The 27,376-nt window shown below is 41.3% G+C and overlaps 1 protein-coding gene across 1 annotated transcript; it reads right to left on the bottom strand.

The window, feature by feature from the left end:
- On the bottom strand, positions 1-26,871 carry cpe (carboxypeptidase E). Its single transcript, XM_036517249.1, has 9 exons — positions 26,447-26,871; positions 6,934-7,130; positions 5,447-5,614; positions 5,185-5,302; positions 3,494-3,676; positions 2,736-2,875; positions 2,282-2,381; positions 1,809-1,927; positions 1-1,450 (listed from the first exon to the last, which is right to left on the bottom strand). The coding sequence occupies exons 1-9, from the start codon at positions 26,694-26,696 to the stop codon at positions 1,352-1,354; spliced, it is 1,374 nt and encodes a 457-aa protein (XP_036373142.1). The 5' UTR covers positions 26,697-26,871; the 3' UTR covers positions 1-1,351.
- Positions 26,872-27,376: the final 505 nt, after the last annotated feature.

The raw sequence follows: 27,376 nt of genomic DNA, 5'->3' as shown, positions 1-27,376 counted from the left end.
CTGAATGACAACATAAACAGGGATATTTATTCGTCCTTAAAATTCAAATGATCTTCCTGCAGCACAGTTTATTTCTGCTTACATTCATGAACATTCCGGTTAGCAGTTTGTGGAAAAAAAAGACAAGACGGCAACTTGCTTTCGTAACATCTCCGCAAAGCGCTATTCCTTTACAGTTCTCCCGTGTCTGCTGTTGTAAGCTTTGAGGGTTATTTGATGTGACTGCGGTAAAAAACAAGTGAAACAGGAACTTTCCATCGTCTACGGTACGGCAGATGTGGCCAGCTTCAAAAGGACGATCTGCCAGCAACAGTTGACTATCTTTCAGACGCACTGTCTCTCACTGAAATAAGACCATTTGTCTGCCAGTGCACATTTGATATGTACATCTACATGCTAAATGCCCAAGGTCTTCCCTGCATTTGATTACGACACTGTAGATATGCTGATCATCTATGGCAGGGATCTCAAAAGCCTTCCACTTTGACAGAAAAACGATATAAGCGGCACAAACTGCATTAGCGATACTCTGGCTCTTGTGGTGCATATCTGTTTGCACCATTCATGTTGTATACAAAAACCTCATAATCTGTCAATAAGATGGAATCCAAGTTATGGATCGAGGCTAAAATATGAAATACAGGAGCACCAATCCAGTTTATGCGACAAGTTGTGTCCCCGGTAGGTTTTTCTTCAAACACTCAAATTAAATTTACAACAGGAACAAAAGAGATAGTTATTTCAGAACAAGGCTGTTCCTATTCTCTTTTTCATGATTACTTAATTTACAATTCCTCTACATTTTTTTGTAAATATCAAAATTCAGTAATTACCTCTTATTACCGCTGATATAGACGGGTAATAAAGAAGCAAAGAGCATGACATTAAAATACAGTTATTCCTAAAAGTGTGTTTAGTGTAGCTTAGGACTGCACTACATCATCATTTACATATCTTTACACATACATTCCATACAATAGTGTCCTACATTTGGGATATGCAGTTCAGTGCTGATCCATGTTAAGTGAAGTGTATTAAATGTGCCAGAAAGAACACAATTTCACAGGAAGTAGAAAGAAAAAAAGCCTTCTGTGCCCTCAGTGAGAACTGCCTGTGTCATAAACCACAGCAGTTATCAGTGTGGTGGAAAACAGCAAATTAAATTACACTTTCATCAAGAGAATAAACAAGCGGCTCATTAGGATCTCATCACAACTTTAGAATGAAGCCAACGAATGGATTAAACAAATAAGACGACAGTATATATATTTTTTTTTTACATTGGGAGTGACTGACACACAGATGCTAAACATTTTTTACAACCAACATGTGGACGCGTGTGGATCTGTGTTCAGAAATTCAACGTCTCGGACATCATCTTCCACCAGTCCATCAGCTCTTCTTTTTCCTCTTCCTTCCTCTCCACCAAGGACTCCAACTCAAAATCCACCTGTCAAATAAAAAAAAAAAAAAAATACATTATTATTATTGTTATTTGTTGTTTCACAGATGTGGACATCCAGGGTGACATGCATCTGATATACTGTCCATACTATATACATTAAGTACTTTACATCATTATATCATACATACATCATACTTATTATCCAACTGTATATTGCCTAAAGCAATTCAGGTTCAGTAAAGTACAGCATCAGCATCCCCCACATGAAATATGACCATGCAACCTGCTTGTTATGGTTCCAATTCCGTAATCGTTGTATGTTTTCCCCAAATGACTCCAGCTCACGTGTGTCGTAAAACACTGGATCTGACTGCATGGGTGTGTTCCTCACACAGGTGCTCACCCTCATCGCTGGGCTGTAGGAAACAGCCACCTTCTTAATCACAGTGAGGTATCCCGGGGCTGAGGCTGCCACTTTGTAGTTCCCCGGAGCCAGGAGACGCCAGTAATCTCCGTCTTTAGCTGCAATCACAGACATCCGCGTCACATCACAGATCTCAGATCAGACCATATATTCCTCTGACTGTATGAAATCATATTTTACTTCTTTATGCAATTCCCACTCAGTTAGCTCACATTTATATGGAAATTCAGCTTATACATCCACAATGGAGATTTAAAAAATGCTGTACATTTATTTACCACTAGGTGTCAGCAGCAAATACTATATACAGGCAAACACTCCACACAAGGAAAGCCAAGGATATTTTGGAGATGCTTTTATGATAAATCTTAAAGATAAGCAACAACAGTAATGTTATGAGGCTACATTGCACATGTTCCTCAGTTCATTGAAGCATACTGATACTGTGTTACCAGTTGTCATGTCATGGTCGATGCCTTCCACTGAAATGGAAGCATTGGAGATGGGGTTCCCCTGAAGGTCACGTACAAAGCCTCTCACGCCACGATGGATCTGTGGAGTCAAAAAGTACTTTAAACACTCCATTCTACTGTTAAACTAGTGCATAATGCTGTAAAAAAATTATTGTTGATATGGGATAAAATATACCAAATGGAGACTATACTATACTGCACTACATATTTTAGAAAGTCTATACATTATTGCAACTTTCACACACACATCTATAATGCAATCTTCACACAGACAGGACCTGCTTTAAACCTAGGAAATCTTTAAGAGTAGAACACTACAGATTTCAAACTGCATCAAAGAATTTCTCACTAGCAAAGTGAAAAACATCCACATTAACAGGAAGAACACATGCATATCCCTTTCTCCTATGGTGTATGCGGCACTTAGCGGTACCTGCGCAATGTAGTTCACCAGGGAGTCTTTGTTCTGGTCCCAGTACATCTTCAGGGTGTCCTCTGGCGGAAATTTGTCACAGCTCAGCTCCACCGTGATCTCAAAGCAGTTGCTGCTGAGGTAGTTGAAATCCTGCATTCCTGTTAAGAAGAGAGGGAACGAGAGTGCTCAACTTCGCTGAGATCAGCTTGCACAGAAGTTTGTCCAAAAAAAAAACCCTTCGCGTTCTGGAACAAAGACAAAGAGCCTGAGGGCGATCACTGATCTCTGATGTAAGTGCTGTTGGCATGGGCTTGTACGACATGTAAGGTTAGGGAGCTACACCATTGAACCTTTGTGCCTCAGAGCAAGACAGTCAACTTGAATTGATTCAGTAATTATCCAGCTGCATTTACTTGTAAAAAAAAATGCAATCTACGTAAGCCAACTAGCATAAGCAAATCTTGCAGGAAGACAAATAGTATAAGACAAAGAGAAAGGCTACTTCAGCCCTGGTCCTATAAGGTCACAATGTCTGCAGTCTCTTTTAATGCATACAAAGTTTAACTCCCTCTTATCTAATGTTTGCCTTGACTGAAAAAGTGTAGCCTCCCTCTCCACTACGGGAGTGCAAGCAGTATAAAGACAGCTGGAAAACCTGCTGGACCAAGACCCTCCATGACTATGTACTGAGCGGCATTTGTTTTGTGGTTGCAATGTAAATGATGTCAGAAAAATTAACGGGGTGGGGGGGATGGGGGAGGCAGTTGGTGACCCACCTCCTGGCACGCTGTACCAAGCCCCCCCGTTGGTGATGCCGTCCACGAAGCTGCTGTCGTCGTCGTTCTTGCGGCAGGGGGGCCTGTTGGGGTCAGACATGATGGGGTTGAGGCTGGAGTACGCGCGGGCCAGGCTCTTGAAGGTGACATCATCAGGGCTGGCGCTGTATTCGTGGGTGGAGCCTGTGGACACAAAGTGTGGGAAGGCCAAACAATCCATTACATACCTTTAAATCCAGATATCCCCAGAGTATCGGTCGCATCAAAAACGAACCGCTCATATTCTAAATACGCTAAAAAATATGAATTCACATGGCAGACACCATGGAGAGAATTATTTTCAAAAAAGGATGCTGAAAAGTGTTCATGTGATCCTAAATCATCCATCGGGTTTGAAAGTTAATATAATTTCAACAGAGTAATGCTACAGAAAACTGTAGCGGAAACATGACATAAATGTCATTATTAACAAAAAAAAAGACATAAACCAAACTGAACAGTGAAACTCTGGAAAAATCAATAGTCTCTCATTTATTTAATCTCATTTATGTATTTATTTTGCACAGCACCTATTCAGTGTGCATGGCAACAGAGCTCGCCATGCCCCTCACAGGCGTCCTTTGTCCTATGCGTCCTTTTGTGTTCTGTGTCATGTGACCTGTGTACTGCATGCACCTGCCCCAGCATCTGGAACCCATTACTCTGTTTTTCCACCCCTCTGTTAAAGGACTGTAAAACCTTGCAGTAAACAAATAAAGGGCTACGAGTAAATGTATAAAATGCCACATGTACTTTTATACATTTGGTGCCTCGCTTAGCGTACAGTTTTCTTACAGTGTGCTTAATTACATGGTTGTGTTTACAGAATATGCTTATGTAAAACAGCTGTGTGACTTTTGCCTGGCTCCTGCAAAAAAACATCCACGGCATTTTTTTTGTGAAACCAGAAAAAAAAACTTAAAGGGATCATAAAAACACTTGAGGGCAGAGGGCAAAAAGAACACAATTATGACACCCAAAACCACAGGCCTGGCTCCGCTCTGCTGGCACACACGACAGAAGACATAATGTTCACAGATGATCCAATACAATGTGATTAACAGAATGCGCTAGGCTCCTTCCAAACAATGCTTGCAAGTATGATGAATCACAATAATAATGAGAGATGAACAGTGGTTAATGCAGGACTTGTTCACATGATTTCTGTCCCAAGCTTAATGACTTTTGGAAGAGAATCTTTTATCGTTCTGGGAGTATTCTTGCCAGGGAATAACCCAAATGGCAGACTAATCAGGACACTCCCACTGAAAAAACAGTAACACTAAGAGATCTGCAAGCAGAAACAGATGCATCTCTTGGTTCCTGCTGTCTATGAACACAGCAACATTCGAGTAAACCATAGATATACAAAAGGTAAGTTTTAAGAATATTAAGAAACATTGGTCAATTTGGGAAAAAAATCAAATATTGCTTTTAAAAACAAATGAATTAAGCGAAATGATCACATGCCACTTCTGTGTGTAAGTGGATAAGCCCAGATGGAATTTCCTTTTTTTACAAAAAAGGAATTGGTAATTTGTTGGTATTGTCATTGTGTGGCATTGTCTTTGTGACAATAAATGAATAAAAATGTAAAACAAAATATATATACAAAAAACAAAACAGAAAACAGAATGTAAATTGAAACTTGCCACTGCGAGTCTCGTCGTAGGGGTAGTTTGCCACCACGTCCCCACCGTGTAGATTGGCTGAGAGGACAAATGGGATGTCCATGATCCAGTGGATGACAGCCTTGGTTTCAGGGGCGAGCTGTAGGAAAGCATATTCATTACGATCAGCGGTACTTGCACAATGCAGTCACACTTTCATAACACATGTTTCAGCTTCAAACTTCTGAAAGGGTTTTGGAAACTGTTGACGCCTAGCCCATTTCTCTTATCTCTCTCTACCTACCTTGGTGTTCTCATCCACCGCCTTCTTCATGTTCTTCAGGAGGTGGTTGTTGGCCCCGCCCTCCCGCTCGTTCATGTAGACGATGCGGTCCAGATCAGGGAAGTTCCTGTTGAGGTCGATGCCCTGAGCATTGCTGCGGCCCACAAACCAGTCCTTCATATCTCCTGGCTGAGGGCCAGAAAACGGTGGGGGTGGGTTATGAAAGGAGAGAAAGGGAGAGGGAAAGAGGGAGGAGAAGGAAAAGAAACAACAGAGAGAAAGAGGTGGACAGATAGAGGAAAGAGGGAAAGAGGTGGATGGAGGGCAGACAGGGAAAGAGAGCGAGCATGAGAGACAGGTAACAGCATAAGTCACTGTCCAGGTCTGTGCATTAGTGTCTTTTCATTTATTGCTGTTGGTACAAGTAGTGTAAGATGAGATAATTAACATACTGGAATACACAGTTCTCTGAAAGTACATCTCCTGTAATGTGAGGGAACATTAAGGCATTGTGCCCATTTTAACATTTCAAATCATCATCAAAGTTCAAACATCTAAACAAGTGCACCCAGATCAGCCCTGAGGCCACTCTGTGTGGGACATATGCAGACAAAGGACAAAGCCTGGGCCGGCTGGGCGAGAGGGCATGCACACCATCATTCAGGTGTGTGGGAGTGTGAGGCTCTGTAAGCAGTAGTCTCATTAACCTAAGCCCCTGCTGGGGGTTTAAAAATAGCATCCAGCCACCAGGACAACCTCCTTCCCGCCCTTCATGTGGAGACAGAGCAGAGGGAGATTACTGGACCATGGTTAGAAGTGGCTAACTGACAGCACCACCGCTCCCCAATTCGCCAAACCCCTCCAATCGATTCCCAGCCAAACACATCCAATCAGAACAGGGATTTATTCTACAAACAATGTATTTGTATTGGAACCTCCTGAGCATGGCTCCTGAATGCCTGGCTCTAGGAGCCCACGTTAACTCCTGAATACACAACAGCAAGCTGCATTTGGCAGGGCTGCCAAAAGCAGCCAAACGCGTACTGTCAAGGTGACGAGGCAGGACAGGAGCTGGATCAGGCTGAACTGAGATGACACTTGTCTTGTCCCCTCCCCACCACTCCCCCTTCCTAAGACTAATGCTGGCCTCTAGAGTCTGACAGCAGGAGGGAGAACAACACGCTGTTGTAAACAGGTGGCTCGCATTGAAATCAGAGCACTTTGTCTGCTCCAGTTTCTTCCCTGCAAAACCATGAGGAGTGGAAAAGCTTTGGCTGGTGGAAGGCGGGGGAGTCGGGGGGGGGACGGGGGGGGGCAGCGTTTTCTCCCAGCATGAATGTGTTATGAGCTCAGGCCGACATGACAGCAGAAACACCACAGATCAGCATTCTCCTCCACAATAGGAAAATGGCGGCCTCCGGTCGAGCCTGTTTTCGCTCGGAATCGCGCGTCGCAGTCGCGGGCGGGGCTGGGGGCGGGGGTGGGGGCGGGCGGGGCGCGACAGGCACCTGGGAGGCGGCCTTCTCGAAGCCGTCCGGGTTCATGGAGGGCATGAGGTGTATGCGGGTGCTGTGGATCAGGTCGATGACGGTCTCGTTGCCCTGCTGGTACTCGTTGCAGAGGTACTGTGCCAGGAAGATGATGAGCTCCCGACCCACGGCCTCGTTGCCGTGCATGTTCCCGATGTACTTGAATTCAGGCTCCCCTGAAAACAGAAAAAATGGGAAAAGCTCCAATCACAGATAGGCCACGTGACAATCACAATCCTCTATTCACAGTCAGGCTAATGCAAGGTCTAAAGGGAACATATACTTATTTGTTGAAGAGAGCAGTTCACCAGTTTCACCTGCAGAGGGCAGGCTAAAAAACACATCACATACAGCCGAGAGTAAACGCAGGTCAGCTAATGTTTTTGTATAAACCTTCAGACATCTGCTATGAACACCAATTAAAAAGAACAAATGAACCAAACATTTTTTGTTACACAGCTGAGTATCCACTCGTTTAATGCTAGGATAAAAAAAAAAAAACAGTGTAGCGGTGGAATCGCCTCAGTCAGGGATTAGCTTCAAAATCCTTCTTTCAGACGCGGCCATATGTGAAGCTCTACAGCACTTAACATGGTGAGGTGTAACAGCTAACATGTAGGACTGGGGAGGGGGGGTGATTACATGAGTTTGGCCTCCAAAAACACCTGAGGCCTGTATGAAAAAATGGAACGCTGAGGAAAAACATGGGTGAATGACCAGGCCCATGAGCCGTGGGGCTGGTTAGGAGTGCTTACTGCAGCAGTCGCTGGACACAGGGCGCTCCAGGCACAGATCAAACACACCTGCTTCCCTTCCCACAACGCGCTGACGTCCACCAATCAACCCGACTGCCAGTGACATGCATCACCTGTGTCGAAATCCTCGCCAACAGCAGATCGAGACCGCTCCGGCGGACATCCCCCGCACTCACGGAGCACAGCGCCTGTGTAACGCAAGCTGTTGTGTTTCACAATACTCACAACAGATGGAGCCGGGGGGGGGGGTTTGGGGGGTGGGGGGGTGCGCTGCAGAGCGTGCTTCGCCCTCGCCGAACCAGCAGGGGGGATTTCGCATGTTTATTACGGCACGCATTCGCCTCTCCTCTCTCTTTCTGCGCTCGTATTTCTACAGCTGGCAACCCTAAACCTCCCGTGATAGCTTAAGCAGAGCCGCGGGCCGCGTCCCCTCCATAATGCTCATGTTTAATAAAGGAAAGCCGCAAGGCGCTTCTTCACAGTCCCAGCTAAGCCCCACCGTGATAGATGATACACAGCAAGTGTCTGCTCGAGCTGTCGTTCTGTGCACAGTCAAAAATCCAGGGTTTTATGCACATAACCTGATACTGATACTCAGGCATTAGCTAAACCATTAAGGAAAAAAAAACTGTAAATAATATATAATAATATAATAAATATATAATAATATAATAATGTTATAATATAAACAAACAGTATGTGTAGAATGCAGCTTCACCTTTGATTTTTATGTATTAAATATGGAGATAATACTGACAGTAAACATATGAGCTTTGCATTTCTTTTTTGAGAATTTTTTTTCATACATTTGAACTTAATATGTTATTCATTTCATATCCTTTATATCTTCATGTTATGTTAAAAGAAAGCCTACAAGCTGTCCTTAAAGCAGGTCAGTCATATGAAATTGATGTCTCCAGCTGAATGTGGAAAAAAATGCTTGGCTATGAAAAGACTACCATTTAATGCGCTTTACTCTAGTATCAGTCACTTGTCACATACAATAGTAATCACTGGTCTTTGGATATATTTTGTTTACATCTGTTGGTTGTTTAATATAGAAAGTTGCATGCATATGCTTATTTGAGGGAATCACACCATTAAGTCTTTAGCCTTTTACATTACTTTTACAATTTTTTTATTAGTAGGCATGCAATTAATTTTGATAATTGATAATTGTTAAAATCAAGACTATTTTTTCTTTGAAATATCAAAGACTGATGCTGTACAGCTTTAAGCCCAGAATTATGTGCACATCACACTGAATTACCTTACAGTTTCCCCGGACCGCACACTTCAATAGCTTTATGTAGCTGTCGCAGGCATGCTTTGAAGTTTAACATCACCAAACTAAATTGTGGCCAACCTCTTCTGCAGATGTTAGATGGCAGAAGGGGGAAAGGCTCCCAGTCTAGCCGGCAGGAAGCATGTTAATACGAGGTGGTTTAGACGGGTTCTCGGAGGCAGTGGAGTGATGGAGGTTCTCCAGGGACACGATGGAGTCTAATCAAACACAGGTACCGCGGAGGGAAACAGCGCGTTGCTGTAACCCAAGCTCAAACAGGCCCGCACACCTGAATCTCCACAGGCTCGTTAAAATCACTGTGGAAAAAGGCCCTGGTGTTTATGTATCTTTCTTTTTTCGTAAACTCGTGCTAGAACAAGGCCATAAAGTCACCATTGCCCACTCGCCAGCATGCTTTGTTTCATAAGAGCGCACAAATGCAAAGCTGTCAGGAACGTTAGGAATTTACCTTCACAGTGTGCCTGGACTTCATTTTATGTCAAGCTCTGAACAGTCCAGAGAAGCAGGTGACCAATCAAACTTGCTTCCGTGTTGAACCCAATCTATTTAATAGCTCAGGTTAGGGATCATTATGCGCTACACACATATTTCATGCTCTTCCTGCACGTGTGAATATTCATGTACTATCAAAAAGAGAGAACAGATGGAGCCTGTCCCAGAGCTATGGTTGTCCAAGAATACAAATCCCCACTAACTCTGAACAGGACTTCAGTCTTTTGGACTCCACTGGTGCACCATGGGGCATCGTACCCACTGTTCACTGGTGCCACCTCTGACGAGCTCCTTCTGGTCACCAGCTGTTTTCTTTCATTCCACTGCAACCTCAAAACCTGACCTCAAAAATACGTTTTTGTTCTGTTTTATGTCACCTGTTTCTCCAATAGCAGCGTCACAACCGTCACAAACCTGCAGCATTCTGGTTAAAAGCCCAATGCCCTCACCGATATTTGACATTGCTGTTCTAGACCTCTTACATTTTACCAACCGCCGTTTGCTGCCGGACTCTTTACCCTGTGTCACTCCCGTTTCATGCTTCTTCATATATTTCACCCTGGAAAGCACTCTGAGATATCCCTGCATTTTAACAGCTCACTATAAAATAAAATTGATCAGTGCTCTATAATGGATGCCATGGTCCAACAGCAACACAGACTGTGCTTTATAGCCATAACAGCCCGGCTCCTAGCAAACCTCCAAATGCATGCCTCCTTACAAGGAGCTGAGAATGAGCGGTGCAGTATATCAAACAAAACAGCCGCTGTTCAATTGAGACAGGAGGGCCAAGGTCTGACGGTGGAGCAAAGAAAAGAATGGCACCCTGACTGTGGCATCAATTTTGCCCACAATGTGCGCTGCCCTTGACTTTCAGTCATGAAACAAATAAAAGTGGGGTTTTTTTTTTTACTTTCATAACACATGTTCATTAAATTTAATCAGTGGAATTCAGGACGCACTGTGAAAAATGAAAAAAGTAACCCTTGCTTAATTGCATCATTAGCTAAGGATTAAGAGCATCATGAATTAGGCTATGAGTTAGAATGTAAAAAACCTGCTGTGAAATTGCAGTCCACAAATGGCATCGAGCATATTTTCACTTCATCAAATATGCCTTAATTATTCATTCCAATATCTGCAGGCATACTCCGAAGAAGAAGCACAGGGTAATTAAGGCAATCATAATTAAGACTCAGAAGAAGGCCTCTCAGCCGACAGTCAGTGGACACGGTTGTGCACCATACCGCTGATCATTTTAGCAACTGTTCATTTTCACATGAAAAGATGGTTGATTTCGTTCCTGAACCCAACTCTCACACCCAGTATCTGATACAAGACATGCAAACCAAATAAGCTACCCGGAAGGAATGCTATCCATCCGCAGATACTGTATGATGCTGTGTACCATTAAAGCCCGTATGGATGTGCAGTCGTTGCTGCAGCAACTCCCAGTGAAAACACAGAAGTGAGCATGAGCATGCCCAGTGCTTGTTTCCCGAGTCACGTGTTTGGGAGACAAAATGTGGAGAGAATGAGTAAGAGAACTGACAGCAAGAAGGTTGGAAAGCAAAGGCTAGCCAGATGAATGTGATCTCGTGCTGAGAGAGATTCCAGTCAGCAGATGTATCTCCAAAAGCCACTGCTGCAAGCACCTCAATTCATTATTTATCATCCTTGCTTCTGTGGTACTGTATTCGGCTGGGTATGTCTCTACTGCCTGTGAGTATGTCTTGGGAACAAATGGTCCATTTTGTTTCACATTTTAAGACAAGACCAAGTCCATGGTGCCTCTAGTCTTGACCTGCACAAAGAGCTAGTATTTCTGTATCATTCCTAAATGATTCATTATTTTTCAAGAGTCATTGAGCCATTTGAAACAATTCTGTACAAATCACCTCTTTCAACTTACTCAAACATTTACCTTCATGTGCAAATCATCATATTTCTTGCAATATTATAATCCAGTTAAGGTAAGTGGTAAAGTGACTATATATTCAGTCTCATCTCCAAAACAAAATTTACAGGACTAGTACAGGGTCCAGAGGCTATCGGTTATCTTCTGGCCCAGCAAGCTCGCTCTGTTGCAGTACAGAAGGCACAATTCACACTTGTTTGTGCTTCGGTCATTTCCAGTGCTTTATACAGGTGGCTATTGACTAAAGCTCTGCAGCCTTTCAGGTCACAAGCCCAGACTCCGATCATTACATGCCATGAGTCCTTATGTAATCCTATACTCCTATATGTAGTACACCCCAAGACTGCAAGAAGAGCCCTGCAATGCAGTCATGCCACAAACATACCTATTAGAGTGTTTTTGGATATATGCTTATTAAAACTGTTCCACGTTGACTCTTTTCCATTGGACCCCTGCCACTGTTCTTTTGGAGCTCCTCACAGTCCTACCGGCAGATGTCTTTGAAGCTCGTTTTTGTGGCGCAATTCTCGCCAATTGTCTTCCCCTCTCACTCGCTCACTTTCCCCCATACATTCTTCCTAATGATGAAGTACCACTGGGATACCTTTCTTTAGATGTCTGCTCCTTGGCAATGAGCTTCATTTATTCTGAGCATTCGGGAGAGCTGCCATAGACATTCAGGCCTTGATAAAATGAGGAACAAACAAAAATCATACTGAAAAATCCCATTGTTGTTCTATGAGAGAATAAAAGTCAGGTAGAGTGTTTGGTTGGACATACAGCTTTTACACATCAGTCTTACAATGGCCATTAATTACTGTTTGCGCAGTATTTCCAACAAAACAATTTCTCTGGGGTTTATTTTCAAAATTTACTTTCAAGGCTATTTTTTCCAGAACTATGATACCTTAAAGGTAAATCACTGATGATTATCAGGACCATCGAGATGTTGAAAACTCTCAGCAATACAATGCAATATTACATTAACAATGCAATGTTACTTTAGTAATTATGGAACTGGACCATGAAATATTCACTCAGCCAGAAGCAACTATCTTTGCTCTGATGTTTGGAACTTTATTATCTGTGCCTAAAATAAAGCTAAGTTGCATGTGTCTCTATTAACTATATTATCATTTTTAACACAATCTGGTGTTCCAGTCTAAATGTCAGACAGATAAGGGAAATTCTTAGACTTCATTAAGGATTTGGGGGAGAAAATTATGTTCTACCCCATAAATATCTCCATTATTTATCCCTGACTGAAATGGAAAATATGAGCACAAACTAGAAGTTTAGAGGAATTTTGTTTTCTGTGAAAAAACATACATTTGAAAACAATGCAACTTTATATATGACGATAAAGTAGAATATGAGTGGCATGATAAACTGTAGAAAATGAACACATCTCTGCTACTGGCACATCTTTGTGCATTTGATTTCACACATATAATGTCCAGACTAATATGAAAACAGGACAGCAGCCACTGATGCTCCTGTGGGTGATGTCTATGAAAATGCATGAATTTCAATATGCAACCTTTAAGACTGTGCTTCTGTGAATAGATTTAAATTTCAATGACAAAGAGGGAGAGGGTAAACTGATCCAGAACTAAACCTCAAATGTGATGCAGTCCATTAGTTTTTTTTTTTTCAGATTTGCTTGTACAGTGCTTTGGATGCCACATCCCCACCATACCACAAAAACACCAATGCTAGGTTAGTGGGCCTTGCTCGTCAGCACTTGTTAGATTTTATGTGTAGCTGTTTCTGCAGTATAAACATTCAATCAGTGCTGGTCATGTTGATAAAAAGTTGGGAAGGCCTAACTCATCCTTACCAGCTAAACGGCACCATGTCACACAAACAACTTAAAGAACTATTTCGCTGCTATACCCTTGTGCCTGATTTATTTTTCATGATCAGTTTGCTTTTTGAGAAAGCAAGACGGTGAAGATGGAAGCACCCTCATAACTGAGGAGAGCACTACAAGACAAAGACCCCAAGCCAAGCCCACTGACTGCAGTACCTACATGATTATAGGGTCAGTGGGATTCACACAGCTACTATTTCAATAGTTTAAAAAGGTTATGGCCTCTCACCTATAGCTAAAACTGAAGAGTGACCATTAGCCACACTTGATCTGTGTAGTTGGTATTCTGTCTCTGTGTAAAGGGATTGACAAGCTCTAGTAGCCAGAGGAACTGCTTCGGGGCCAAAGCCAGGGCAAAGCCTGCAAAACACTACACATCTTCAGCGTGTAATTCTCAGCAGAGGCCGGGATAATCTCCCCAACTCTGACACTGCAAAAATGACCTCGAGGCTCTACACGCAACCTCTCCTTTGCCTCCCCTGTGAGCCCAAACAGAAGTGTTTGAGTCCAGTGCTCATCACTGCTGTACGTATAAATGGCAGCAGAGGACGGGGCTGCAGTGCTCTCTGCTTTTTAGGGCAAGTAAAAGAAATGAAGTAAATGTCATCCACTGCTGCTGTCAGAAACACAAAGAGGCAATTCAGCATCCTCAAAAAGGAAATGCATTAACTAGCAAGGAGAAGCATTTTCAATATTTCAGAATGTTTGTCAACATTATGACTTTTTTTTCCCCATTGAGAAACTCCTCTTATACCCCATCAAAGCACAAACTAAAAGACAAAGGATCTCCCTGGACCTCCCTTCCGTCTTGAAATTTCTCTTGCAAAGGATGACTAATGAAGACACCCACAGAGTCTCAGCATGCGACCCATAGGGAAATGAAATATATTATAATATACAGTGTTGGCAAGTGTGTTGTTCAGCCCAAGGATATATTGTGAATGCAATTAAAATGTATTAATAAAGATCAGAAATATACTGCAATATACCCAGATGGCAATAATTTTAATAGTTTAAATAAATTGATTGAGCTATAGAAAACATATTCTCTAAAATAGGTTCTCAACAGAAATGTTATTGCATGGGGAGCCACATAGCAAATGCGGTAAAATTGTGCAATGACGTCAAAAGTCTGTGTGCCCCTCATACCTCCCCAGGAACCCTCATGAGCCGGGCTTAAAGATGCAACTGTATTTTACGTCACAGCAGCTCACACCAGCATCACTGAATCACAGCAGATTATTCAGCACAGACTGAACCAAAGCAGCCTGTGGTTACCTTTGTGATTAGGACAGAGAATAGACTGAGATGGGCCTGCCTGAAAGCGATTTCATTAAAGCTAATGAAGCGGAGTGTGCTGCACACGCTTTCGTCAAGAGTGCTAGCGCCTCGCTCTCGGGACCCGGGTGGCCTGGGCCGGGCGTTCCGCCCCTCTCTCCTCCACCTTCACACGCAGGATCCGCTCCGCCAGGCGTGACGCATCTTAGCAGGAGACCGTGGGCGGGAAATGTCAAGCGCGCACCGCAGAACAAAGAGAGAAGTGACGAGAGCGTTAAAATTGCATGAGGATGGAGAGACTCTCCCTGCTACGTTTGACATCAGAGGAAAAAATTCAGATGAAAAAGAAAGCACACGCTCGCATGCAGGTTGGGAGCAGCCGAGCCTTCACAGTGTTTGGAAGGTTGACGTTGCAGCAAATGCACAATATTCCACACCACGGGTGGAATTTCTGCGTGGACTGTGATCTAAAAATAACGGGAGACATGTTGAGCTGTTTACTTGCTAAGATGGCGGTATTAGTTTAGTCATAGAATCTGAAGCTTTTATTTATTAATGAAGATATGGTAAAGTTAACGACAGTTCCGAAGCATCAAAAGCATCTACTAACACAGAGACCACTGATTTAGCAAGAAATCTTTAACAGAGGAGGTCTACATGTACAGAGATACACATAACCATTGTAAGGTCTGAATTCACCTAAACATGGCCTCAGCATACAAGGCTGAGTGTTCCGCTTACTGTCAGTGATACATTAATTAGACAATAATTCACTGCCATGAGCTATACAATTGTAGAGTGTCATACAGCATGTACAAAAGTCGGGCAGATGAGCATGAATGCTGTGCAACTAATCCAGTATTTGTGCTGGAAGCCCCAGGACGAAATGTGCAAAGTGCAGGCTTCCACCACCATTATAATACAGCATCATTTAAATAAACCGATTCCTCATGTAGACATTAGAGCTTCTGGAACCAAGCAGGACCTCCTCATACTGACAGTAAATAAATCTAGGACAAAAAAGGATGGAAATTAATGTCTCTCACACATTAAATGGCATATAGTTAGAGCAAAGGAAATGAATGGTGTTTTGTAACTTAACATTAGTTAGATGAGTATAAGTCCTCCTTTTCTGCAGCATGGAAATGTATACACTTTGATCTTTAGAGTGAAATGAATATTAATGGTAGAGAAGGGAAAACAGGGACACTTCAGACCTAAATTGGAATCACACTGTGTCCTGTAATAAGATCAGACTAACACCGTGTTACACTGCAAGTAAGTTTCTTAGTCACTGAGAATACGCACATCACACTCAGAGAAAAAGTAAATGAGAAAGAACTGAAAAATCTTTTAATTTGGGCAGATATCTAGATTTGAAAGGAATCAGGTCAAGCCAAATCCTTCTGATGTAGACAAGAAAATGTACCTTTGCATGGTGCATGTATTAGTTAAAGTTATAGCTGGCTATTCAGTTTTATAATTTAATTCAGTTTTAGCTGTTGCCCATCTGGTTTTACAGTATTTAGACTTCAGTTCTGTGATTTGTCACAGACTACATTGATTTGAATATGCACTGTGATATAAGCAGGCGGTTTTGGAAATTTACTTTCATGCCTGAGATATAAATATCACAAATTAATGGCAGATCATGCATACATCATAGAGATTGTAATGGAATGGTTATGTAAAATATCACTCTGAACTGTATCTCTTCTGCATGGTTGCCGCTTCAGTACAAATAACACTTGCAGTTACAACAGCGCTCGTCCAATCTGAAGTTGTAATGTAGGTAAACGCTGTATCGATGGCAAAATCCCGATGACAAGGACATTTCTACGTTCTACCCACAATGCTTTTCTATGACTGTTCCCGGAGTCACATGGGTCACAGTGGCTGGTTCGGCAGGCTAATCAGATGTACCATGTAATCTGTATCTTATTCATTTCATGATTTCATGTCTACTCTGTCACTGTCTCTCACTCAGTCACTACCCCCCTGTGTTTTCTGTTAATTTACATCAATATCGATGTGTTACAGGGTTGTGAAAAAAAAAATCTGAAATGCTGTGATTGAACAAAGAATGAGGTCACTCCACAAATTCCTGTTAATATATTGTGGATGTCCTATGATATGCATTTGGATGAAAGCAACCATAAATATTTTTACACGTCAATCTGTTTTGAACTAAAAGCAGGTACTGACAATTTGAGAGTATTCTAGAGAATCTTTAGATATGAAGAATGAAAGAGTGTCTTCTAAATACATCAGCAGTGTAATGCATTCCTTCTTCACCTAAGGCAATCACTGACAATCAAAGATTGTAGAAGAACAGCATGTGTGTCATGCAACACTTGGGGAGGCAGTGTCAGGGCCTTCCAGAAATGTCTGTTCCTTCCTACTGCAGATTACAGTCTTCAGTGAGCTAAGGTTCAACACAGCCAGCCTTAGCCACATCTTATAGTCAATATGAATATACTCCATGCTTGAAAAACATTGCTTGTCGTGCAGTGTTAGAATAGTTAAATTTTATGTTATGTTTAATGAGCTGAATCAATCTTCACTTCAATGTGTCTGCTCTTTCAATAAACTAAATGCTATGGTGGATTTCCAATCCTGAAATTCTCCAAATTTACTGGAGAATTCTATGCAAGCCTTTTGATTTAAAAAAAATCTTGAATGCCGCAAGAATTCTGCTTCTGTTATGCCTCAATATAGAAAGAAAGAGAATAAAGAAAGAGAATGACAGGTTTTAGGTCATTCTGTGTATCACACAAACCAACACTGTGTATACACTGAGTGTCAACAAACCAACCAGGGCTTTGTTCCCCATTTCTCTTGTAGCTCTCATATATGACAGTGTCAAATTCAGGAATGACCTGGAGCCTGAAAAATGAGACACGTTAAACCTAAAGCCACAATGAAAAATGAGAATGTTCTCAGTTAAAGGATGTAGGTGGTGCCCTATTTTCCACTGGAACCCAGCAAAAGCACTCCCTTGTCAGATAATCAAAGAACAAACAGATGATGTTCACTTACATCATCCTGTTCCAAAAATGTACTGAATAAGATTTGTTCAAATTTTTTTGTGAGTCTTTTAAGTAGCATGCACATCTATTCAAGAATAGTTTACTATTTGAATAGAACATCCCATTATTCTAAAACCATTTTTGTTTTTCATTTAGAAGGTGACCATAATGGTGGCTGGCTTATACAAAAACACATATATCCAAACCTTAGCCGAATGTTGGTGGCTGCCAGGTGCTCAGTATGAAGTGTGCACACTCTCAGTTCAGCCCTGATATCCTAGTAAGGTTTCCAGACCTCAACACCCTTTGAGGGTAATTAACAAGCTAATTTGCCCTCTGCTGAGGTGGCAACCAATTAAAAGCGGCACTGACAACGTCATCCACAGTTGGTTAAGTGGGTTAGTGTTGACTGACCATCAAACCTCAAAAACTACAACAGAAGCGCAATTCAAGGTCAGATTATGTTTCATGAATCAATTTGTCTTTGATGTTTGTATAAAGTGTCAGCCATATCATAACAGCACCACAGCCTCCTTCCCCCACAACTTGAAATCCTTAATCATGAAAGTCATCAGGGTCATTATTAGAATTAAACCCTTAAAGGCATCTGGAGTGCACAGAAATAAGTATAGTATATGTCTTATTGGCATAAGCAAACAGGATGACAAAAAACCCTGATTAACAAAAAAAAGGTTAATTCCATTATTGCACAGTATTGTAGCCCTTTACTTTGAAGTGGAAGTTTGAACTTGACCATTAAAGTCATTAAAAGGTTGTCACTTCAACAAGAAAAAAAATAGGTCAGCATATATTAAAATAGGATTAAGGAGTGAATGTGTGCGTGTGTGGAGGGGGCAGGGGGGGTTTCTCTGACAGCTCATGCTGGGAGAGATACGGTTTGAGAGGAAGGAAGTCTCTCGGGATTTGCAACAGAATGCAGGCGTAGCTCACAGCACAGGTGAACAAAGCACAGCGTTTGGGTGCATCATTAGGCTCCGCCAGAAATCACCCTCCAAAAACAAAGCAAAATACATTTCAAGGGATGTTGTACAGAAACCCATGAAAAATATCCACTTGATCATTAAAGATGTTCCATCTTACACTGTTACTTCAGTTCATACCATGCAATACGAGTACTGGCTGACCTGACTCGTCGCTTTGTGTTTATATGTTACAAAATTTACTATGCAATATTTCATATTCATTTACATTTCATTACTGGCCATGCTAAAATTGACCATTAAAACACTCACAGGCTGCATTTGGACATTTAAGCCAATATTGCTCTGGCCCCTGACATTCAAGAAGGTGGGGTAAGACGGTATGTTGCTGACACTCCAGAAAATAAGCTGGCAACTTAAAAAAAAAAAAAATTAAGCTGCATTTATTAATTTGTCTTTCTGTAGGATGAACAGAACAGAACACCAGAAATCACCCCCACACCCACAATTTACGTCATCCCAGGGAAGCTTGCTATTGAAAAGATATGTAAGGTGATATATCTGCATTCAGATGTGTATTGTCAGGGATTTCAGAATCTCTGCTGATGCAGTTGTTTAGTTAAAAACTGCTTATAACACTGTTTGTGTGGGTATCCTCCTCTCAGTGTGCTCTACAGTAGGGTATGTCCATGGTTTTCCAGTCAAATATGTAAGTCTTATTCGCATGTACAGCTGTGTTGATATGACGATATATATCGTGTGTTGACAGAAAAACATCTACCATTTCATATTATTCTCTATCGTTTATTTCATTATGTCGCAAACTGGATGACACTTTGCGTTCTTCCACACAGCACAGATGCAGGCAGGAAATTTGCATGAAGGCAACACAAACAAACATGGAGGAGAGTGAACGTGACACAGAAATATATAGTTGAAAAGTGTTTTCTATATACCTTTTTATATTTTATACATTAATATTTTATAGTTTGTTACATGTTTAACCCTTTCGGCGCGTAACTAGTGTTTTAATCGCACCGGTTTTAGCATACGCGCTAAACGCTAATGACACCAGTGTGACTGTACACGCGAAAGGGTTAATTGAAAATTTGCACAAACGTTCTAAACAAAAGGAGAAAAATAATCAAATATGAGTAAGTAGGCATATCTTTTATTTGTCGAGTATATACAAGTCAAGTATATATGTCAAAATGTAATAAGAAATAGGCCTTTCCATGTGGTCATTTTATATAAACTATTTATTCATTGAATTTACAGAAAATGTGCTATATTGTGATATGTATCGTTATCTAGATATGAAATGACCTATATCGGGATATGAGATTTTGGTCATATCGCACAGCCCTCTTTGCATGTCTGTTGTGGATATGTTAATGCCATATAAAGAGTGACAAATCACAGTAAAAATATAGTGTATGTGACATTCACAGTATGTGGGTCATGAGAGGGGTTGTGTTACATGTGTTAAAAAAAGCTTTGCACTTTCCACACATGCTTAAATTAATCAAACTAAATACTGCAGCTCTGAGTATAAGTGATGAGGCTGATGTATGATCTGGTATAATATGTCTAATATGTAAACAAACACACACACGCACACACACACACACACATATATATATCACTATCAAATCATCACTGCAGTAAAATCAACATAAGCGAACACAGAATGTCGACCATCTTTTGAAATATCTCATCTCAGACGTCACAAATGTGACAGTGTGTACCATTTGGCCCAAGAGTCAGTTAATCCTTTGTGAGGCCATTAAAATGACTGGGTTCAATTAGTGGTGGAGAGGCACAGAGGAGAAAAGGTTTTTCTATAACCATTTCAGTGGTTCGGAGCAGATGGTCGGGCTCTCTCTGCAAACACCCTCAAGAAAGACTCCAATCACAGCATCGTCCTGCTTCAAAAACAACGTGTTTTCTAAGAAAACTATCCCTGCCCGTCATTATCATCTTTCTGTATCTCTCACAATTTTTATTTATGATTACAGTTCAGCAACGTTAAATTTCAGTTGTTGTTTATTGCACAAACTGATGGAACAGTAGTGCATGAGCTTTGCACAGGATAAGGGCACTGACTCTTGCTCCTGTTCACTGTGCCCCCATTTGAATGGTTGATACGAAGCATTACGCTTCAGAACAAAGCCTTTATGTAACACACTGTAAACCTAATCCTGTTATTTCCATGGCGCTGGGGCACTGCTTGAAGTGCCCACACGTGAACCGTCATTTCCTGTGGAGCGTCCCCAGCGCTGCCCCCTTCTATTCTTGCATCTCCTCAGCTGAAATGACAGAGTATGTTTCTCCTTCGTACAGACAAAACAATCCTTAATTACTGTAGGTACGAAACATCGTCATAAAGAAAACCAGGGCAGGCTCATGTCACCAGAATGAGAGGAAATATATAATTGTGAGAACGGGTGAGGACTGAAGTGTACAGACATGGCACTTTCTGTAAACAAGAGTTAAATGTTGGCCTGCTGATCCTGACAGTTCTTTCCAGTGCTGTGGCTTCAAATGTTTTTTTGTTTTTTTTTTTTCTGGTGCACTGTCCTCTCCCCTTCAAGACAATGACATCTTCAGAAACAGAAGAAAGGTCTTTGTGAAAGCATTACAGAATTGCAAGTCACAGCTCTGACCACTTGCCATCATCAGAGAGATAAAAAAAGGAGCAGGCATGCTTCAAGAATGCTTTTAATGAATTCTGAAATTCAGGTGTTATTACTCTCAGACGGGAAACAAACAGGAAAACGCTACTGCTTATTATCTGAAGCAGAGGTGAAACGTTTTCTCGCGGATCTCATTTTGAGGCGTAATTGCAGGGGAGTGTCATTCTTTCTGTGCCTCATTTCCTAATTCCCACTTTGACCCGATCCTAACCATGTGTTTCTGCCAAATATATAGAAGAACACTGTAATTACTCAGACACTTTGAACCCAACGGGCCAAATGCTGGACAGCTTTTAATCCCAACTGAACCGTCGGGGGACTATTTTTTTTTTAAGTGTTAACGGAGCACCCTGGAAGTGTCTCCAATGTGGCTTCCTCTCCTCTATTTATATCTCCATCAGAATGATGTTCCCTTCCTCTTCTGTTGCACAGATGACTTAGGGCTTGTGGGTTGTTGGGGGAGGGGGAGCAATTGGCATGGTCCAACATCAGCTCAATATTATTTGCCTCAAAAAAATAACAACCTGTTTAATCACTTGATATCTTTGAAATAATACAAAAAAAAAAAAAAAGAGCAGGGAAAAAAAATCGTTCTTAAGTCTGAGGGCGGACAGTAGGTGGGAAAGACTCATGAAAGGCACTGGAGGAAAGAAGATTAGAGATGCAAAAATTCTGTTTTTGTGTGATATTCTGGCATCCGCAGCGCGGCTGGGGACTGTCAGCAGTCAGCACTACAGGCAGGGACAGAGCATAAAAAATGAATCATGGGAAGACATCTGCCTCCTTCGTTTTCTGACTTACTGGGCTCTGAATGGGCTCCTTCTCTTCAGGCATTGAGCGACTTTACAGTATAAAATAATAAAGCATCTTATTACAATATCATCCTGTTTTATAAACAGAATGTTTAAATTAGGGATTTGGATACCTATACCATATCCAGCACAGCTAGCCTCATGGCATTCTCAGTTTCAGGTTGTTAATTTAAAATGTTTTTTTTTTGAAAAAATTTAAATGAAGGAGTATGGATGAGAGTTGACATATTTCATACTGTACAAATGTTTGGAAAAAATCAGAGATAAACTGGTATAAATTAGACATTATGTTCTATATCATTATTTTCTACCAAACTCTCAGCTGAAAAAGCAGGTCAATGAAGAGAGAGGACTCCCAGAATTCCCTCAGAATGTGGCAAACTTTAAAGACCCTGCGGAATAGTCATTAAAGTGTGACTGCACAAAACCAAAACGATGCTGTTAGTGATTTGCTGGTGAGGGCTGGTATTTGCTGGTATTTTGCTGGTATGGACAACAAGCTCAGAGTATAGTATAACATAGCCCAGAGACATGTATTTTAATGTAATTTAAATTAAGTTAAAATCCATCAGGTGTAAGAGAAGTGCTGTCTTAGCTTTGATCCACTGAATCTTTATTTGGCCTTTAGCTACAGATATGCATCTCTTAAAGCAAACCAAAATTTCTGGAAAAACCAGACTTCTTTCAAAATAGAATATTTGGTGAAATAATTTAAAATAAAAATGGCAATTGAAATACACAGAGGCCATCTGGCTGAGAGTCATTGACAGCACATTTTGAACTGACCATTGTGCTTTGAAAAAAAAATATGACCAACTCTGTAGATCTTTATATCTCCTTGGAGCTGTATTGATATTTTCACAGATAAATTCATCTGATTGCAACTGCCAATGAATACAATAGTCTGAGCCCCACTGCTGGTTCCAGATGGCCTTAACAAATAGACCGGCAGACGGTTACATGCTAATGCACCTCAGGCCAACGAAGTCTGTCAACCCACATGCAACACAGCTCACCGCGATAATCCTATCTGTCTCCACGGCAACAGCTATTTTTGATTAACCTTACATTTCAGCATAAGTAAACAGCGAAGGACCCGGATGGCTGCTCGCTTTTGCACTCATCATCCATCACAGTTAAGCGAGGAACTGGTTGCCCTAGAAACAAGACTCGAACCAATATGGAAATTCATCTGGTTGCAATAAAACACTCCGTCGGAGTGAGTCATACAGTGTGCGCCGGATAACTAATGAGCTATTTACGACTGCGCCGTTTTCCGGGCTGCACCACTTAAGCTTTCCAATACACACCCATCAGTGGACGATTTCAAAGGTGATCCACCCTGGCTCTTTGGTCGCGTTGACTATGAGCACGATGTATCAAATTCTATTTTTCATCCAGAACATCTGTGAATATACTATTCCACCCCATGTACCCATAACTGCTTATGAAATTACAAAGGTAAGTTTCCACATACGCAATCATGTTCTACTGAAATGCGGAAAAGCTATTCACGCTGTTTTGTTAGCATTCTTGAGAATTAAATATCCATTCATATTTAATATTTACCACAGGTTTACATCTGGTGCAACAAGGTGAAATTTTGTAATACTGACAAAGCGTTATGTTGTACCCAGACTGCAAAATAATTTGTGTTGTTTTAACAGCGTATCATTGACTTTTCTCTAGATAGGCTAATTAAGTAATACCACTTTTAGGTGGAAACACTGGCCTAATTTTAAGAAAAGAGTTTAACATTTGTTGTCTTTTTTTTTTTTTTTGCTTTTTTTCCTGATGCCATTGGTTCAAAGTATGAATATACAGTTGCTGAATACCATACATTTTACATGAAACTTGAAATGAATACATGTATAGACAAGTTCCAAATGAGACAGCTGCAAAATCCTTGAGGTTGTTTGGAAAACGTTATATGCCATCATTATTCAAAACTGTTCACTAACATATTGCTTCTAAAGCATACCAATACATGTGTAATTCAGATGACAAGATTTTAAAAACTATTTTTGCTGAAAAGCTATGTGCTTTTCATATGAAATGTGCATTCAACACTCTCTCTACTACTTTAAGCTGTAACACCAGGCAGAAGGTGAGGCACTTGCATGATGGGAAAAAAATGCTAATTGAAATTGATAAGGACAAGTTTTCACTCATCAGAGAATGTTATTACAGGAATCAAGGCTGAGCTCTCCTCCCTTTCAAGCTCACTGGAGGGCATGTAATTTAATCAGTGAAACACCCCAGCACTTAGGAAAAACATTGCACTGCGCATGATTTTGTGTAAATATCCTCTGCATTCACGGTATTTCACCAGACCATGAACACAGCTTCCTTTCAACCGCATGTAAGGTTGTCTTTTGATTAAATACTATACCTGAGAAAAGCGTCTGTGTGGCTGTAGCAAGCGTTTCTTTGTTATAGTCTAAAGGTTGATGTGAACAGTGTGTGCACTCACCTAGACACTTCTATATAATAATAGCAAGGTAAGGTATGGATCATTTTTCATTGAATGATCCAAGCAAATGCTTCAGAGTGACCAAAATATTTTTGTACACCATTAGGAGAACATACAGCTGAGAGCACTGTTATGTTTGAGCTTGAAAATGCTTCCTTGTGTTCAACACTGATTTTCCAGCAAAACTCAAGAACCAAGACTGACAGATGACCCCATTACTGTTTTTTGAATAATCCCAATCAGTTTCCTTGACCACATGAACAGTATCACATGAACAATGGCAGTGTACAGCCCTGCTTAGATATTTACATTCAGCTGTTGTTGGTGCAACAAAAAAGGCTTGCAAGTAAACCTGAAAAAGCTATACAGTTTCAACTGGCATGAACTGTGAATCTTTAAAAAAAATCAGGCACTGTCACCTTTTCACTGATCAATACCAGGAATTTTTAGAGGGCTTATAACATGGCCTAATCGTATTTTGACATACACCATTTCCTGTAAGCAATCACATTTGGATGCAACAATCAAACTGTAGGCCTACAATTTGACGTCCAGCGCTGTCCTGTCTCAGCAGTCCCCATGATGTGCTCTGTGTTCTATCAATTGCCCAACCTTCCTTGTGCCACTGTGTGAAATGGATGTATACTGTGTGGACAGGCTGTTTGGGTTGTCAACATCTGACAAACAGTGGAGAAAAACTTTAATACAAAAGACTTTTTCCGTGTCATACCTGTTCATATTAATTCAGGGTCTACCTGACTGATCTTTCTGTGCTACATTTACATCCAGCACACGTGCCTGTCCCTTTAACTGTTCTGCTGGAGATGTGGGGGAGATTTTGATGGAGCTGCTGGATTATTTCATGAATCATTGATGTATTGCATAGCGGGGTGTATTTCGAGATGCCAGGTCAGCTGGTGTGTTGGGCCTGAGAGAACACAACACACCATCATGCCTGCTGTGCTCACCCCCAGGGAGTTCTATAGACATGTCAGGATTGGCTCAAACAGCGCTGCAAGACCATTATGCATACAACATACTTGATACTCTCTCTCCTGAAAACAAAACAGGAAAAAAAAAACCTTTTTGGGGATTCCATATTCGGCTACTAAATCCAGTAACTCCAGGGTTACACATACCACTAAGACTTGGAGCAATGACACACGCGCCATAAGGGTCAGGCTTCAACCTGTCAAATGAAACGTTTTTTTGTAATATGTGACTGCAGTATTTTTCATATATCATTATCACCTGCCAAATATGAACTAAAACTGATATACTAAATTTGACGTCAGAGTCGTTAATCATATACATAATGAAGCCTCATAGGCGGTGGGTCTTGGTTTTCGTTCTGAAAAAAAGGATTTTTACGTCCATAGATACAATTTGCATCCGTCAATTCCTATGTAGGTAGGCGATTTCTTTCTCTTTTTTTGTTACTCGTAATTGTCTGCTGGTCAACACGTTTCATGGGATAATGGGCTGTCCGTGCGCCTTAATACACGCCATAGGCCCGTTTGTTATTGCGCCGTATTTAAATATAACAGTTAATGTGATTTGTTTCAAAACGCCACGTAATAACATATTGGCTACGACCGCCCTCGGATATTGAGTCATCTTGCCAAGCAAAATGACGACGATGGCTTGCCATTAGCCACCCTGCAATTTGTGTCGTGACACAACAGGGGAAACCGACCTGTGCGTCAGAAATTTTCTGGGAGCGAAATTATCCGCGTACATATCAAAGTCTTTACCTTATGTGAAAGCACCATTTTACATTCTGCTTCATAATGTAAAAGGCAGTAGTGAATTCCCATTACAGCAATGTAATGTCGGATATGACAAATTGTATATATAGCTGTTTATATTTATATTATAATATACCAAAAAACAGCACTGTGCAATGCGTTATCACTGACCAGGCTCGTGTACACCAGGATTGTCAGACATCTCCAGGACGAGCAGTTCCCTCCCTTCGAAGCTCTCGCCGATGGTGTAGATCCTGCTGATGGAAGGACACTGCAACCACACCGACACCAGAGATTTCCTCAGCTCCTCGTAACGGTGGTACTCGAACGAGATGCCCCCTTCCTCGGCGGAGCTTTTCTCCTCTCCCGATGCTAGGACTGCCAGCGTCCCGCACACCACCAGGGAAAGGAATAACTTCATTTTATTGCTCCGTGCTTTGCGTAGTCTATCTGTCTGGTTAATTTCTTATCTGATCTCCACAACCTTCGTTCTTGCTTCTGCACCGCTCGATGCGGATGTGCGCTCGTACCTGTCCACACGCAATTACAGCAGCGTTACGCATAGGATTCGCAGAACACTGAGGCGCTCGTTCTGGATGAAAGGGCGGGGACAGCCTTCGGAGGCGTGGCTTTGCTTTGCAGTACAGGGAGTTATACCATAGTAAGGGGTATCATTTGAGGTGAATACGGCTACAGTGAATGGATGAATCGATATGACAATTTAATAAAAATCTAAGCCATAACAATGTATGGTATACTGAGGGCCTATTTTGTTGGAATTTGCACGACCTGATTATGAAGCTTTGATGTGAACAATGAAAGACATAATGAAAGACGTGTCTGTGAAGTAAAATGTTTTGGGCTTCTAAAAGCAAAAGTTTTCTCAAGTGATGTATGTTTCCTAAGCCAAAAACACGGGTCCTCGGTGGTCCTGCATTATTTATTTTTGTTTACTTCATCTATTTATCTGTTTGATAAGTTTGCCCCGGAGTAAAGCGAGAGAAAGATGGAAAGTTGATGATTTGACAGATTATTTAACTGCAGTGTGTGATAGATCAAATATGCGGTGTTTATGTTCGCAAAAACGTTTACGTGAATATT

Source organism: Megalops cyprinoides, chromosome 22, assembly GCF_013368585.1.
Source record: "Megalops cyprinoides isolate fMegCyp1 chromosome 22, fMegCyp1.pri, whole genome shotgun sequence".
In the NCBI taxonomy this organism is placed as follows: Eukaryota; Metazoa; Chordata; class Actinopteri; order Elopiformes; family Megalopidae; genus Megalops; species Megalops cyprinoides.
The sequence above is the reverse complement of the archived record's forward strand: the minus strand, read 5'-3'. Positions and strand labels throughout refer to the sequence as shown.